At 44.0% G+C, this 17,784-nt stretch overlaps 1 protein-coding gene across 3 annotated transcripts in view; it reads left to right on the top strand.

Moving 5' to 3' along the window:
* The window catches only part of BABAM2 (BRISC and BRCA1 A complex member 2), a 312,412-nt gene that overhangs the window by 275,417 nt on the left and 19,211 nt on the right, over positions 1-17,784 (top strand). For all 3 annotated transcript variants that reach the window (XM_084900182.1, XM_084900184.1, XM_084900183.1), the window contains one exon: positions 8,742-8,895. In XM_084900182.1, coding sequence (XP_084756308.1) covers positions 8,742-8,895 — 154 coding nt within the window. The remainder of the gene's footprint in view (positions 1-8,741; positions 8,896-17,784) is intronic.

Below are 17,784 nucleotides of genomic sequence, written 5' to 3'. Positions count from 1 at the left end.
TGGCCGAGAGCTTCCCAGGGCAGCGTCGGCTTCTGCCTCCGCTGTGCCACCTATTGCTCTCCGCGTGTGTAAAGAGAGGGAGTGGGGGGTGGATTGTAAAATAAGTGGGTTGTGGCTTTTCTGAACTGAATATATATAATAACAAAAGAGTCAAGTACCGTATTTTCTGGCGTATAAGACGACCGGGCTATAAGATGACCCCCTAATTTTACAGTTAAAACCTAGGTTTAGGCCTATATTCGCTGTATAAGACTACCCCCCACTTCTGAGGCAACACCAGTTCTTTTTTTAATAGACCGCCTCTCTGACTGGCCAATCTGAGCAGACTTTTTACTAGAACATAGTGTACATGTTCTGTACCCGAAGCTACACTGTGTTCTAGTAAAAAGCCTGCTCAGATTGGTCAGAATCAGAGAGGCGGTCTATACGCCAGAAAATACGGTAAAAAGTAGAAAATTATGTTTACACAGTATCAAAGTTTATTGACTTCTTTCCTCTTTATGGACTCCACTTCTCATTCAGCTTTTAACCTTCTGGAACCCACTCAGAATCCATCTCCTCTGCAGAGCTTTCCTCAAGCAGGGTTTCCCCTTTGCATGGACCCCATGTACGCACTTCATCCGTCACACTAACGGCTGAACTGGAATCCCTTGCTCACCATTTCAGGTTTCCTCATCTAGCCCATGAGCTCAAGGGCGTGTCCACCTTCCTTCTTGGTACTCTCTCTTCTAGTTGGTAAATTTGGGAGGAAAAGAAGGGACAGACAGGAGGGACCCATCTGACCAGCTGATTTTGCCAAACTAAGTATTCTCAGGAGAAAACTTACTACTTTTAGGCAACTGTATTCCAGGTTTATGCACCTTTTTATTCTCTGTGTTTCATTTTTTTTCACTATTTTAGTGTGTGCATTTTTTTCCTCATAAAGACCATTCAGCTTCCCTGACCCTCTTAGTTTTATAACTGCTCTCATTTTTAAAAGTAGTATTTATTTGAAATATATATATACACACCTTCTACAGCCTTGACAACATGAGTATTATATTATTGGGCTTTTAAATGTTTGTCAATCTAATGTATATGAAATTGAATCTCATTAAGGTTTTTATTTGCATTTCCCTTAACTTCTTTTCTTTATTTAGTTCAATAAGCATTTATTGAGTATTTCTCATGTGTCCTGTGCTATATAAATAATAGGCATACGTACTAAAATAACTAATTTATGGTCCCTACCCTAGGAGCTCACAGTCTTCACATCCTGCCTGAGAGGCATATCCTAGTCTCTTAGGATGCATTTGCAGAGATCAGAGGTCTGAGGTGGGGCCCAGGCATCTGCACATTCATTCCATGGCCATGCTGATGCTCATGTCCATTGAGAACCTCTGATCCCGTGGGAGGAGAAGCCTAGCTGATCCAGTCTGTTTGTGTGGCAGGGAGAGACTCCTGCTCTCCCTGGGCCACCTCGGTGGCTTGTCTTTCATCACAGGCTCTTCTTGCATTTTTATGTGAATGGCTCACTGGGTGTTGGAATGATTAATTTGTGTCTATAAAGTACCTCAAAAGCAATTGCTAAACAAAATTCAAGCAGGTACTGGTTTCCTATAATTTCAACTATCTGGGACAGCTGTAAACCTGGAAGGAAATAGCAAACAGCAACCAAAGGAAGAGGAGGGGGAAGAGAGGAGATGCAGGAGAGGGAGGGGGAGGGGAGGAAGGGTAGGTCACTGAACTGAGGACAACAGCCCGGAGCTCACTCTGCATCTCTACCACCTGCTCCGTGCCAGGCCCTGGTCTAGATGGATAGTCAGCGTCCCTGACTGCAGGAGTTGAGTCACGTCGGTGACAGATAAAAGGAAAGAGAAGGGACAAAAAAAGGATATTGAGACAGAGTTGGCCTTGGTAAGAAGTGGCAAAGGAAGAAGAAGCTGGGTAGAAACAGAAAACAGAAATAGAGAACGGTTGTAGTCGGTACAAACAGCCTGTCACTCCCCATGAGCCCAGGGCCTCAGTGTTCCACACTAACGGTACATCAGCGCTCAGCAGTGGGCAGCATGGGAGTGCGGCTCTGAGGGGACGTTTGTGGAAGGGCAGGCTAGGTCTCCCTTAACACTGGGTGGTGTGTTCTCCATCATCGAGAAGACTAGCTTTTTTCCAGAATGTTTACTGAGATGTGCAGGTATGTTCCAAGTTTAGAAAGATTTCCATCAAAATAGTTAAAATGTAAGCACCATGAAAGCTTGTGCTCTCGATTTCAGAAATTTCACATATCTGAAATTTCACTTATAAAACCAATTAAGAAAAGAACTAAAAAGGGGACACATATTTATTTAGTACCTGCTCAGTTTTTGTTCAGTCCTTTCAACAACACCACCAGATTATAATTCTCACCCTCATGTTGAGGATGAGAAAATCATGATTCATAGACGGTGGTGCTGGGATCTGAGCCCTTTTTATCTGACTTCCAAGGCTGTGCCTTTTCCCACTATACAGTCCTGTCTCCTCCCACATCAGGATTGACAGCAAAATTCAAGAAACTCCAGGCTTCGGTTTGGTGATAGTAAAACCCCAAAGGTAACCTGTTTACACAATTAAATCACACAAAAGATAGTGAAAATTTGAAACCAGTTTAATAAAGCCTGGTTAACATTTAGTCTCCGGTCACCTAAACGAAAAGGCAGTGGTGTTGGTAAAAAGAGATGTTTCATGCCTTGAGTAGGGCTCCTTCTGAACTGGAAGCATCATATTTCTGTAGGCGAGTATTTGGGATACGTGGCCTTTAACTTTCTATGTTGGACCCCATGTGTCTCGAAGGGTTAGTATGTAGTTAGAAGGACTGGGTGGTTAGTAAGCAAGTGGCCGACTTCCCTAATGGTTGTGTGCCCAGGAGAAGGCGGGGAGAAGGGGAGGAGGGGTTTAACAGCAAGCCTCCGGGGCTAAAACTGTCTCCTATGAGGCTTCGAGGAACCCGAGGCCTAGAGATGGGGCATAACCATCCATAACCACCATAAAGCGAATCTGTGAGTGTCCTCCCTCCTAACCAAGAGCACAGGAGGACGCATGGGAATGTACATTGTGAGGGTTGGAGACATGAAATAATGGCTGACTGGTGAATAATGATGAAAATATGTGATGATGTGACTCCCAGGGAAGCAATTATGGTTAACCCCTCATTTGTTTGGCATTTTCAAGGATTGAACTGTCCCACATAACTGAATTTTCCAGACAGCTAAAACTTTCCTATTTATGTGCCCTGAGTGTTTTTTAACCATGCTTGGTGGAAATATTTCTGAAATAGATTATACAATTATCCTGCCTTCTTAAACAGGAGCTGCAAGAAATAACATTTCCTGAGATGCCTTTGATTGAAAGTCTGAGAAGACCCGATTCAAAGAGGTTTAAACAGTGAGGACTTGTAATTGCCTCACAAGAAAACCCCCAGAGCTGGCGGTTCAGAGGGTGATGAATTCGGTGCCTCGGTGGTATCGGCTGACTTTCCCTTCATGGTCATGAGATGGGTGTGCAGCTCCCGGCCTCAGGATCTCATATGCTAACATCTAAGGCCAGAACGGGATGAGGGCTTCTCCTTACTCGTGTCTTTAATCAGAGAGAGGAAAATATTTCTCAGAAGACCCCCAGCCGACTTCCCCTCAGTCTCGTCAGTGGGACTGAGTCACCGTTGCCTGCCTGGCTCCTGGGAGGATGGAGAGAGTGGATAGCCAGCTCTGGGGCCTTGGGAGTGGGGGTAGGTGGTGGGGGGAGCTGCCTAAGGAGCAATGGCCAGTGGCTGTGGTTGGGCACCCAGGAGTGTGTGCCATGGTTTCCAGGACGGTGGTGACTATCACTTACTGTGTGGCCGTAACTGGACGGATCGTTGAGCTCTTTATTCTTACACTAAGTGGCCCCAGATTGGGTCCTTTCTGATTTCCCAAATCTGCTTTTATTTATTACTAGAGGCCCGATGCATGAAATTCTGCAGAGTAGGCCTTCCTTCCCCTGGCTGCCGGCACCTGCTTCCCTCTGGCACCGGGAACCCGGGCTGGCTTCCCTCCAGACCCTGCTTTGTCCAGAAAGATGTCCGGTCTAATTAGCATGTTACCCCTTTATTATTATAGATTCTCTCTCCTTCCTCAGACTGCTAGTTACCACTACTCACTATTCACGTACCTTGCCTTCATCTTGCCGTACAGAGATTTTTTTCTGGAAAAATCATATTCTCAAACTTGTTAGAATTACGTCTGAAACGTTCTGGGTATCTGACAGCTGTCCTGTGGATCAGACACGCAGTGTCTGGTTTCTCTTGGTTGTTCAGGGTCATTTCCATTGTTGAGGTTTCGGAGAAGTGAGGTTTCTAGAGAGCCTTGTGCACCTGCATACGGCTTCAGTGAAGTCCTCCGGTGGTGAGAGGAGTCTCTGGGGCAGGTAAGCTTGTTTATAGAGAAGATGAGGTTGCCTCCGTCTGTCCATCTGAACGCAGCGTGGCTGAGAGGCAGTTGTGCGCTCGGCTCCCTCTCAGTGCAGCTCGGCCGGCTGGTGGCTCAGGGCACTCCAGGGCTCCGGGCGGGACTAGCGGGCTGCCATGCAGTGCTGTCAGCTGGTGCAGAGTTAGTTGCTCCTGCCCTCTGCCAGGCGTCCCATCTGGGAAGGAGCCCTGTGACCTCCAGGCTGTGCAGAGTTAGAGTATTTGGGTGTGACTTGTTTCAACAGGCTCTTGAAGAAAGTAATGCTTTGAAAATGATTACCAAGATTATACTGAGCAAGTGAGGACCATCCCTTCTGTGGACAGAGAGCTGACCCAAACCCAGTCTCTGTGTACAGGAAGAAGGAAATAGAAAGCAGTTGTCAAAATAACCCTGACATGAGTAACTGACCCAAACGGAATGATTCTACTCCGGGAATCAGACATAAGCCAGTGGGTGGGGGTGGGTGCTGAGGAAGCAAATGGTTAGCGTGTTTAACTTTGATAAAGCTAAAACACTGCACTCAAGCTCCTCAGAAGCTGGGCATTCCTTCAGAGCCAGTGTGTGAATGGAGGCTGAAAGCAGTGGTTCCCAGACTCTTGCTGGCTGTGCCCCACCAAAGCATCTCTAAAATCCTATGCCTCCCCTGTGACATGTAATTCTGATTATTGCAAAAGTGAGCTCCTGTTCACGTGGCGGAAGCCTTAAAGGCCGTTAACTTGGTCTATACAAGCTTCCAAAGTACATGGCGTCCATGAAAGAGGAAAATTAAAAAACAAAAGGACAGTTGAAGTTCTGAGGAATAAATCACTAAAATAGTTTTTAAAAAAATATGAAGTGATATGAAAAAATAGCAAATAAAGTTTCAAAACATAATAAAGTACTGAAATGTATAAATATGTCACAACATATATTTATATACTGTATATGAGTCCCCTAGAATAATAAGAAATGCAAAAAAAAAAATCACTGTTAATAACTCCTTCTCGAATTGCCCCCCTTAAAAATCAAATTGTCCCCCAGTGTTGGGAACCACTGGCCTAGAGTCACTATTTGCTGCGCATCAGAAAGTCATGAGGTAGCCTATAGGCAAATGGTAAGAGACAGGAGCATCGGGGATAAGGAAAACAGGTTTTGTTTTTCTTTAGTTCTGACTAATTTGTACCATTCAAATCATTCTTACAAGAAGAATGCAAAGTATTTCTCATAAATATTTTCATTAACTCCTTCATATGCCGAGAACATTTTTAAAGAAGCCAATCCCTGATTGACTGCTGACTTATACAAGCAGGTTACAACTTAGCCAGGTCACGCCAGATATTTTTCTAATTTTATCCTATGTGTATTAGTATGCGGATTACTGATTTTCTCTCTGGAATACTCTGACCATTCCTGCCTCCTAACAGTCTAGCCCTTTTGTTCAGATTTTAATATTGGCTTCAATTATACTTTTTCAGGCAAAAAAAAATATCCATGGAGAAATAATCCTGTAACCAATGCTTTTGTGGGATCATGGTACCTTATCAGCATATACTAAGTAGCTGGATAGCAATTTTTAAAAAAATCAGAATAACACTTACCTAAGTAAATACATTTGCATTCACATTTTGAATTATTTCTGATGCTAAGTGGGCATTTAGGGGAACAGAGTAGATGGTTTCGAACTAGGTGGGAAAATCATTTTTCAGCATATCAAAATATCAGCAATTCATTTTCAACAACACAAAAAAAAGGAACAAAAATTATGATACATTTCATATTCCAGAAAAACTGATTGCTTGAGAATCATGAAGCCTATGGTATTATCTGTATTACTTTGATACTGAATGGTGACAGTGTTTGCTTTAAATCAGTCAATTATTGCCATTGAATTCCATTATTTAAAACTGTGGCTTATTTATTTATTTATTTATTTATTTTTAAATATATTTTATTGATTTTGTACAAAGAGGAAGGGAGAGAGATAGAGAGTTAGAAACATCGATGAGAGAGAGTCATCGATCAGCTGCCTCTTGCACACCCCCTACTGGGGATGTGCCTGCAACCAAGGTACATGCCCTTGATCGGAATCAAACCCGGGACCCTTCAGTCCCCAAGCCTACGCTCTATCCATTGAGCCAAACCGGTTTCGGCAAAACTGTGGCTTTTTTAAATGGGAGCTTACAACATGTACTTTTCAACCATGCTATTGGTGATTGTTTTCAGGGTTAATCTGAATCTCGTTTTATATTTAGAAGCCTATCCATAATGTAAATATAATGTAAGTACACATGAATAGGCATCGTTTCTAAAATTAATCTGAAGAAATAAAATGACTAATCAGGAAAGACATTAACTTATTTTAGAAAGCATTTTTTTACTCAAAATGACTGAAGATGTTACTGATCATGCTTTGTAATATAAGGGACTCAAAGGGGCTTTCTGGATTGAATTATTTATAATTTGAATCAGTCTGTTTTTCATATTTGGTATTGTTCCTATATGTTGCTAAATCTCTGCATTGGCACAATAGACATTGAGACTGCACTGAGGTGGGAAATGTGACTAAAGAGTGGACATGCAGACTCTCGCCACCCTTCTTTGGTTGTGGTGTGATTCAGAGGCAGAAAGCCCCACAGCCTGAGTCAGAGGCAGGTCCACTCCGGGCACTGAGGGGCCTACCCACTGTGCCTCTTCTTGTATTTCTTGGTTTTGTGTGTGTGTGTGTGTGTGTTTTAAATTTCTTGCAAACCTAATTTTTTCTTTAAGAAATCATAGTGGGTCATAAGAGGACCTAGTCCAAGTCAAATGTCACCCTAAACGGGCACAACAATAGAGTACGTGGGGTTTCTTTTATTCACATATTTGTTTTATGTCACCAACAAGATGAACCTGTGTATCCTCACAGCAGACACTTGAGCATCCTGAATGGTAATTGTGATATAGTGAGCATGTGGTGAGCAGGTCATGCCAACATTCATGAGGGCAGAAGGCAACGTGGGCCCCTGGAAGGAGCTTCAGGTTGAATTCATGAGACGAGATCTGAGTCCTGCCCTGCCCAGCTATGGCATGAGCAAGTTAGTAAACCTGTTGGAGGCTCAAGTTTATTCATCTGTTAAAGACAGGCGGCAAAAACAGCATCTGTTTCTTGGAGTTATAGCTTTCAAATTAGATAAACTATGTAGAAGTACTCGGTAAAGTACACGTTTCTTGTTGTTATTTTTGATATATTAATGTGCCTGTTCTTTGACCTGGAAGTGGATAACATTCACACAAATACACATTACATACCTGGAGGACTCTGCTATTGAAACAATCTGGTTTTTAATGATGGTTTGCCTCAACTAAAAACAGTGTCATTTTCTTTTTAAAAAGGGAATTAGAGAACCCCAATTGAACAGACAATGCTAACAGCAAAGATTAGACTCATTGTGCGCTGCAGCAGTACATACATGTGACGCTCAGATCCGCTTCTGTTGCATTTCATTCAAGAGCTCCCACAGCTTAGGGGATGCATGTAGTAAAGCAGACAGAAAAGCTTAGGACTGCTGAGTATCCTGCTTGACTGGAAATAAAGGAATAACTTTATTTTTTCTGGGGTTCCAGTTGCCATCCTCTCTCTATATATAAATGCCTAATATGCAAATTGTCCCCATGGGAGTTCAACCAGGAGACCAGGACTTTGACCGCGTGCTATGATGTGCGCTGACCACTAGAGATGGCACTGAACGAAGGGAGGCCCCGGCCAGCAGCCAGAAGGTCCCTGATTGGCCCTAATGGCTGGCCAGGCCTAGAGATGCTACCTGTGCATGAATTTCATGCACTGGACCTCTAGTATTCTATAAGACAGAAAGATTATTGTCTGCCCTCTTGATGACCCCCTTTCTGAATTCATCATCGAAGGACACCCTCCACCCCATCAGATTGTAGGTGAGGAAGACACTGCCAATCTGTGAAGAGTTTATGGTATAACAGAGACTTAAAATAGGTATACAACCAACTCCAAAGAATACTGGGCACAGCAGAGCCACAAGAGAGTTCAGATGGCATTCCTTCAGCACCTACACACCATGGCTCAGATTGGTTCAAGTTTCATTTCCGTGTGATTTGCCTCTCTACCTGGATTGTAAATTCCTTGAAGGCAGGAAAGGCACCTTGTATTTCTTGGTCCCTCTCTCCACACTTCTTACCTAAGCCTCAACCAGTATGGATGGTTTAAATAGAGTCTTATACCCAACATTCAGATTTATCCAAAAAAATGTATTAAGATGCACTTTAACTTTCTTTTTCTTTGTTCTGTGTTTGCAGTTGACCTGCCCCTGTTTTTCCCTCGAGACCAGCCAACTCTCACATTTCAGTCCGTCTACCACTTTACCAATAGTGGACAGCTTTATTCCCAGGCCCAAAAAAATTATCCATACAGCCCTAGATGGGATGGAAATGAAATGGCCAAAAGAGCAAAGTAAGTGAAACCATTGTTATTTCCTACGTTGTTATTGTTATTTCTGGGGTAATAACATGTTCCCACAGGTAAGAACATGTTACCTAGTTCAGGGGTTGGCAAGCTGTTGCCCACAGGCTAAAGCCTGCTCTGTGCCTGTTTTTGTAAATAAAGGTTTATTGAAATACAGCCACGCCCAAACCTTTACTTATTCTCTCTGGCTATTCCCATGCTACAGTGGCAGAGTTTGTCATGGAAACAGACAGAATATAGCCTGAAAAGCCAAAAATTGCTGTTTGGCCCTTTACAGAAAAAGCTTGCCAACCCCTCATCTAACCTCATCAGATAGACCATGTTGTTGTTTTCAATGGATTATGGGAATTTCAGAAATCTACCTCTAGATAGAAATTAGAGTTGTGGATAAATGGTGTCAATGATGGAAATGTTGACAGCTGCTTTCATTTTTCCTTTCATATTTTCCTCAGCTTCAAGTAGGGCCGCATTTTCCTTGATTAAATAAGTAGCTGCACAAATAGCTTAGAACTATTGAAATCCCATGGATGTCGGTTGGCAATTTGAGTAAGTGGCAGGTGGTTAGTACTTTATCACTTTGAATCACACAAATGAAGAATTATCTATTAGGTGTCTTCTTCATTTGCTCACTCGGTATTTACTGAACAACTACCACATTCCAGGCAGTGTGCTCCATGCTGGGGTACAGTGATAAGCACATTGGAAATTGTCCATGTCCTCTTGGGGTCTGTAGCCCAGCAGGAGAGATCAAAGCCTCCATCACACCACACTTCCAACAGTGTTCAGGTTCCTGCTGACAAAACCTGGCCTTCCAGACCTAGAATGCTCTTGATTAGCAGGACTTCTTGCTCATGCCACCCCCTCCCTGAGACCTCCCTCCCTCCCAGTGTACCTGTTGCATCTCCTATACTTTCTCTAGCACAAGGCCTTCACTCATGGCCGGATGGATGGGACTCTTAAGTAACGATAGAGTGGCTTCCTCTGGGAACCCAGGCCCCCCAGATTCACCTGCGGAATGTAGAGCTGCTGGTATCTGAAAATGCAGTGTGCCCTTTCTCCCTGTGGCGGCCCTTTCCACCGTGACACCCACGTCTGAAATTCTACTTAAGGAAAAAGACAAGCGTGTGCAAATGTAACTAGTAACAATGATTAAGACTTGAATATCTTAAAACAGACTCCAAAGGGGATTATAAAGTAAGTTTTCATGTTTGAGGCATTGCAGTTGTTTAATTCTCTGGGCTTTCCCTGTGTATATGTAGGATCTGCCCCTAGAAGATGGGCTGTTATTTGTGGTATGTGCTGTGGAGTCTGAACCAGATGTGTCTTTGTGGTTTCTATGGCAAGGCTATCTTGGGGTGTGTGTGTGTGTGTGTGTGTGTGTGTGTGTGTGTGTGAAGTAGCCAGTTAGCATGTATATGAATTGAGTCTTTAAGGAGTTGCAGACCACAAGCCTATGATTTTAGTATGGGAATATTGTAAGCGCAGCTTGTTTATCTTAACAGATCGGTCCAGAGTTGCAAGAGATTTTTGCTTTATGTTAACACCAGTCTAAAGAAAACATCTGAAATAATGTTGAAAAAAAATCTGCTTTCTACTGTAGTTAGGAGGGTTCATTTTAAGTGTAATAAAGGAAAAAGCCAGCAGCTTGTGTAAGGAAGAAGACAGAGTAAAAGCACCTTCCTAAATCGAACAGAGTGGCTTCCCTGGGTGCTCTAGGAGGCTGGGCATTGGATAAACACAACCAGGGCACTGTCCTGCAGTACGGACTTGAGACTGGTGGAGGTTGGAGAGAAAGGACAGGAAGAAAGGTCAACCGCAGCACTCCCTCCACACCCTGGCTCTTTGTCCTGTGAAAATATTGTATGTACACAGTGCATAAAAGGCTATAATTCACTCCGCGAGCTCTGCCCCTGACATAAACACTCGCACAGTTTCTGAACAACAGTAGAGCCTTTGAGTGGAGTCAGCTGTTTATTCCCTCCTATAGAGCAAAATTCTAAACATGCGAACTCAGAAAGGACACTTGTTAGCACTGACTAGGGCTTTTCCCATGACATGTGCTTCTTGCTCATGGTGGTCCAGCAAATGCTGTCCTCACAAGTGAAATCCCCTCTACCGGTGAGCACAGGCTTTGAGGCCATGCATGCCCAGTTCCTCTCATAAGGTCCAATCCCATGTGCACTGTAGCCTGGGCAGGGCTGTTTACCTCTTGAACTCCATTCTGTGAAGCAAATCTGTAATTCTCTATTCGAGTCCGTATTCCTCTCTATTGGGGTGGGGGTGGGGGACTTGAAATGAAGGGTCAGCCAACGAGAGGACCTATGAGGACCCTGAGTTTAGCTTCTGTTTTGTCTTTGCTCATTCCTTTGCTCCCACTCTCTTCCTTCCCCTTCAAATCTTCCTCCTATCCAACATTATTCCTATGGCTTTCCCCATCCATGCTATCTTGCAGGCAGTTATTTCCCCTCTTCTTACCATTTTTTTACATAGACAGTTATATCATCCATCAACAGTATTACTTCTTTCTTTCCAGTCCCTATACTCTTTATGTTTTTTAAGTTTCCTTTCCTTAGTTGAACTGACTACGACCTCCTGTATGATGTTGTATACATGTTGTATACAATGATGAGAGCAGACATCTGGCCTTGTATTTACACATGAAGGCTGATGTTAGCAGTAGGTTTTACATAGATGTCTTTATTACATTGAATAAATTCCCTTTTCCTACTTTGCTAAGAGTGTTTATCACGAATGGGTGTTGAATTCTATAGAATGTTTTTCCTGCATCTTGTTGACATGATCCCATGGTTTTTCTTTATGCTGTTAAAGTGAATTGCATTAATTAGTTTTTGGATGTTAGACCAACCATCCATTCCAAGGATAAACAAACCTTTCTCAGTCAGATATTTTATCCTTTTTTGTATTATTAGATTTGATTTGCTAAAATTGTGTCAAAATTTTTATGTCTAGGTTCATTAATGATACTAGTCTGAAATTTATTTTCTTTGTGTTGTCCTTGTCAGATTTTGATAACAGCACAATGCTAGTTTCGTAAAATGAATTGGCAAGTTTTCCTTCATCCTCTCTTCTCTGAAGGCATTTGTGTAGGTTGGGCACTATTTTTTTCTAAGTGTTTTATTTGTGGGAAGAAATTTAAAAATATATATATTTTATTGATTTTTTACAGAGAGGAGGAGAGAGGGATAGAGAGCTAGAAACATCGATGAGAGAGAAACATCGACCAGCTGCCTCTTTTCCTACCAGGGATGTGCCTGCAACCAATGTACATGCCCTTGATCGGAATCGAACCTGGGACCTTTCAGTCCACAGACCGACGCTCTACCACTGAGCCAAACCGGTTTCGGCTATGGGAAGAAATTTAATGTCTTTATTAAATATAGAAATATCCAGATTTTTAAATTTTCTTCTTGTGTTCATTTTAGCAAGTTGTGTATGTTTTTTTAAAATATATTTTTTATTAATTTCAGAGAGAAGAAGGGAGAGAGAGAGATAGAAACATCAATGATGAGAGAGAATAATTAATTGGCTGCCTCCTACATGCCCTCCACTGTGCCCTGATCGGGTCTCAAACCCTGACATCAGGGCAATACACTCAACCACTGAGCCACAGCAGCCAGCTGGATGTGTCTATGTTTGCTTTTTAAGGAATTTATCCATCCTAAGTTTTTGCATAATTGTAATATTTCCTCATTTTTCTTTTATTATCCATAGGAACAAATTGCCACAAATTTAACAGCTGAAATAGCACAAGTTATCTCTCAGTTTCTGTTGTCAGGAGTCCAGGACAGCATGCCTGCATTCTCAGGTCAGGGTCCCCTATGACTACGATCAGGCCTCAGTGTGCTCATTCAGGTTCTTGGCAGCATTCAGTTTCTTGTAGTTTTAGGACTGAGGTCCCTGTTTTCTTGCTGGCTGTCAACTGGAGGCCATTCCTTGCCATGTGGTCCCCACTGTTGTCAAATCAGCAGTGAGTGGTGCTCAGCTCTTTCTCATGTTTCTGACTTCTCTGTCACTGACCTCTGTACCCAGATTTAAAGGGTCCCTTTGATAAGGTCAGGCCTACAGTTAACCTGCCTTTTTTAAAGACATCTGTCCCATCCTGTATAATAAAAGCCTAATATGCTAAGGGTCAGGTCATCTAGTTGGCCATTCAACCAATCAAAGTGTAATATGCTAAGGCCACTCAACCGCTCACTATGACATGCACTGACCACCAGGGGGCAGATACTCAATGCAGGAGTTGCCCCCTGGTGGTCAGTATGCTTCCACAGGGGGAGCGCTGCTCAGCCAATAGCCCTGAGCCGGGCTCAAGGCTGGCAAGCACAGCTGCGGTGGCTCCATGGCAGCACTAAGGATGTCTGAATGACAGCTTAGGCCCACTCCTCATGCTAAGCCATCAGTCAGGCATCCCCCAAGGGCTCCCAGTCTGCGAGAGGGCTCAGAGCAGGCTGAGGGGGGACCCCTCCCCCCTCTGAGTGCATGAATTTCGTACACGGGGCCTCTAGTGTAACATAGACCAATAATAGGAATGAAGTCCATCATTGTCACAGTCCTAGGGATTATTTAGGGAGTGTAAACCAATGGTGCAGAATCTTGAGGGGTATCTTGGAATTCTGCCTACTACATGACAATATGTAGGCGAATTGCCCAGCCTAGGGTCTAGCACTCAGTAAATGTTAACTCTCAGCAGCAGCACCCCTGGAAGAATGCTGCTATTTTTTTTAAAAAAATGTAACAGCCAACATGGCTGCCCTCACAGGTGCCCAGTAAACAGTTCTCCAGCCTCAGTGACTGGGCCAGGGATTCTTACATTCTAGGCTGCCCATCCATGGCTGCTGTTCCCTGTGGTTGTGTCTACTGGTGACAGCACAGCCAGAATGGAAGTGGGAAAAATCTATCCTTCAGTTATTTAAGCCACATAAACCCAACTATCACTTTAAAAAAATGAACCCACTAGTTACCTACTTGCTAACTTGTATATAGCTTTAGCTATATCTAGAAGAATGAATCAGTGATGTTTTGTAATTCTTTCTAGTCTGATAAATCAGTGGATACATGGAGTAAGTTTTCCATGAATTTTATTGTACAAAGTACAGGTCGGTCCTGAAGAACTAAGTCAGTTCGTAGAATAGAATTTAATTCACTTTGGGGAAACCACCCACTGCAATGGCTTGTCACACATTAGATTCATGATATAAATAGAATTACTAAAGAATGTTTGAAAAATATCTTCTCAGTCAACACATGGGCGTAATTCATCATGAACCTCCTAAAATCACATGTTGTTTCCCTCCTTGCCTCAAGGTCAGAAAGATGTTATTTTCTGATTTAGAAACCTATCCTAGTGCTGCCAAGCAGTCCGCGGTGGCCCATATGTGCTCTTCGTGTGTGCTTGTGTTATTTGTCAGCCTATTGTCTTTGCAGAATAACTTTCTCTTTCAGTAATTTTTTAAGTGGTATATTCTGAACTATTTCAATTATTTTTCATTGTTGATACCTTAGTATTCTCAAAGGTACTGTTTTCTTCAAACTTCTCATTAGCTGTCAAATGCTCCAATCCAGTCCCCAAAATAAAACAGATAAAAATAGATATCTTGCCCTAGCTGGTTTGGTTCGTGGATAGAGTGTCAGCCTGTAGACTGAGGGTCCTGGGTTCAATTCTGGTCAAAGGCATGTACCTGGTTTGCAAGCTCAATCTGCAGCCCTGACGGGGTGCGTGTAGGAGGCAACTAATCGATGTGTCTCTCTCACATCAATGTTTCTGTCTGTTTCTCCCCTTCCCTCCACTCTTTCTAAAAATTAATGGTAAAATATCCTCAGGTGAGGATTTAAAACAACAACAACAACAAAAAGATCTCTCCATTATTCCGGAGGAGGTAAATGTCCCCACTCAGTTTGCACCCCCTCTCACCCTTTACGTGGCCTCTAGACCTTTAGACCTCTGGAGTGCCAGGGAGCACAGGCTGGAAGTCGTAGTTCCAAGAGGGTACTGCACAGTGCGCTCACAGGAGCCCTGAGGCTCGGCAATTCTTTGGGAACTGGGTTGGCCTGGGGAGGGGCCATGAAGTGTAAGTGGTTTTAATGTGAGCCTATTTGTGTGTTAGTGTCTCACTTCTCCACTCTTTTGTTGGCAGCTCCTTAAGGAAGCTCAAATTGTGCTTTGTTTCTGCTGAGGTTTAGTTGCCAGATCAGGCAGTCCCTGTGCTTGGTAAGCTGGCCAGCGGGCATTCAGACCACACTCAGTGTTAGGAAAACCCAGGTGGGAACTTTGCAACAACCCTCTCCCTCTCCCTGGTCAGCTACCCTCCCCCCATCTGTCCCCTTTTTATCTCTATTTCTGGCACCAAGGGCAGGGGATGACCAGGAAGGTGAGACTGTGGTTATTGTGACTGCCCATGCCCACACACCCTCTGCAGGGGGAGCAGCTGCAAATACGAGCTGCTCTGGGCAGGAAAGGAAACTGGCAGCTGGGACAGTGTTGAGGGAGACAGAGCCACCAGGGCTGGGCTCCCAGGAAGCTCTGCCACAGGGCCCATCGGGGTCACCTTAATGGCAGAAATGCCAGGCTCAACTGCTGCTATGATTCATGGGTTTTCTTTTGTCTTTTGTTTTGCCTTGAGTTACCAAGGAATAGTTCCCTTTAAAAAAAATCCCAACTTCATCTTAGCTGAACTCCCCTCAGGAGAGAAGAGGGAATTTTCCAGGCCCAGGCCAGCAGAACCTGCGAGACAGGAGTATGGAGGAGCTGAGGAAGGTCAAGGTCGCCAAAGCCTTCCACTTACCTGCCTGCCCTGGGCTCCTGCACGGGCAAGCTCACCCAGCCCTCCTGAGGTTTGGAAATACGGAAGCTGTGAAGAGAGAAGTAAAGCAAATCAATTGTGTGGCATTTTGGGATCCCTGAACTCTCAAAGAAAATCCTTTTGAAAAGTATCTTCAAGGGATTTGGTTTGTTTTTCCTTTCAGAAGAGAGAGTAACAGAGATGGGGAGGAATCCAGATCTGCCTGGCGTCCAGGCATCCTCTCCAAACTGCGTAGGTCAGAGAGAACATGTTATTTATTAGAACCTGACATCTGTTGCTGTGAGATAAGCTCCACTGAAAAGCAGGGCCATCCATTACTGCTCACAAGCCCTTATCCCAGTGGAGCTGCGCACTGTCCCTCAGGCTGTACCAGGTACAGAGCAGCCCACAGCCCCGCCTGGCCTCCTCGCCCCTCCAGCCGGACCCTCAGACCTGGTCCTGGCCCCTCGTCTGTGTTCCTGGCGTCCTTTGTTTTCTTTCCTTGGCCCCTCTGAGACCTGTTTTAAGGACAACCCCGCCTCTGTCCATCACGCTTTCTCAGTGAAACACAGGGCTAGGGTCCCTGTCTCAGCCATGGAAGCCAGAAGAAGCTGCACATGGAAAGAATAACTAGAAGGCCAGCCCACCTTTGTAGGGAAATGAGCTCAGCTGAGCCGCGGGTTCTGATCGCTCCTCTGCCACTGGGAAAATGTGTGATAACCAAGTGTGCCACTTCCTTGTTTGTGAGGTATGGTCATCTGTTTTCTTTGTTGGAAAAGTTGGCAGACATCTTAGAGAGTCAGAAAGGAAAGGGTAGAGGAGTTGGATTTTTTTGATAGTTTACCAAAGTAGACACATACCCTTATTAAAGGAACCAGAGTCGCCTGTGAACTGTTGGAAGAAGAAGCATACAGTGAGTAAAGAAAATCCTGAGAAGGGTGGCCTGGGTTTAGGAGACCTGGGTCTTATCTGGGCCCATGACTAATTTCCTCTGTGATCTTGGGAAAGACACTTGACCTTTCTGGGCCTCAGTGCTCTCATGGGATATTAGCGGGTGTTCGCTATGTTCTGACTTATTTCTGACATTTTAAGTGAAAATTGTGTTTAAGATAGCTTAGCATGCTTTTTTTGTTCATGTTGAGAAAACTCCAACTCTGCTGCCAGAGGTCAGACACAAATTGAAAACATCACTAAATGGAATTAAGTACACTCTGTACGTGATACCTCTTTGAACAGCCCATGTCTGATATTTATAGAACACTCCAGTTGCGGAACGTGCACACATATGCCCTGAGCACACACCCAGTAAAATCATTCTGGATGTAATACATTTTCAGATGTCAAGTTAAAACAGCTTCTCGGGAATTAGGCCTGACTGTTCCGATGTGCGTGCTGGGTTCTGACAGGTGCCGCCGGGCTGCCATGTGTGACATGGAGTCCAGCCAAGACAGAAGGCCACGTGTTCGTTTCTCTCCCTTCCCATTCAGGCGTGAGCTCTAGATATAAAAAGGAAGCATCAGAGAACAATCAGGACCGTCCATTCTGTGCACATCACAGTGCCAACGAGAGGCCTTGCTCTGCAGGAGTGGGATTCTGTCTTGTCTGTGGTCAGTCACTCAGCACAGGGGCCACCTGTGAAAATGAACTGACTTCATGACTTTTTAAAATAGGAACTTTGTAAGGTGAGCAAAACCAGAAGTAACCTCCAAAATCCACAGCTAACAGCCGAGCTAAGTCGGGTGGCCAAGCAGGAATGCATCTAGGAGTGTAAGTGTGACACTGAGGGCCCATCTCAGGACATGGAACATGAAGGACCCATACAGATCATCTAGCTCAGTGGTCGGCAAACTCATTAGTCAGCAGAGCCAAATACCAACAATACAACGATTGAAATTTCTTTTGAGAGCCAAATTTTTTAAACTTAAACTTTTTTTCTGCTAATGCCACTTCTTCAAAATAGACTCGCCCAGGCTGTTGTATTTTGTGGAAGAGCCACACTCATGGGGCCAAAGAGCTGCATGTGGCTCCCGAGCTGCAGTTTGCCAACCACCAGTCTAGTGCAGCAAGACTGAATATG

Source organism: Pipistrellus hanaki, assembly GCF_964339955.1.
Source record: "Pipistrellus hanaki genome assembly, chromosome: 12".
Taxonomy (NCBI): domain Eukaryota; kingdom Metazoa; phylum Chordata; class Mammalia; order Chiroptera; family Vespertilionidae; genus Pipistrellus; species Pipistrellus hanaki.
Note: the sequence above shows the minus strand (reverse complement) of the source record. Positions and strands in the feature narration are given on the sequence as shown.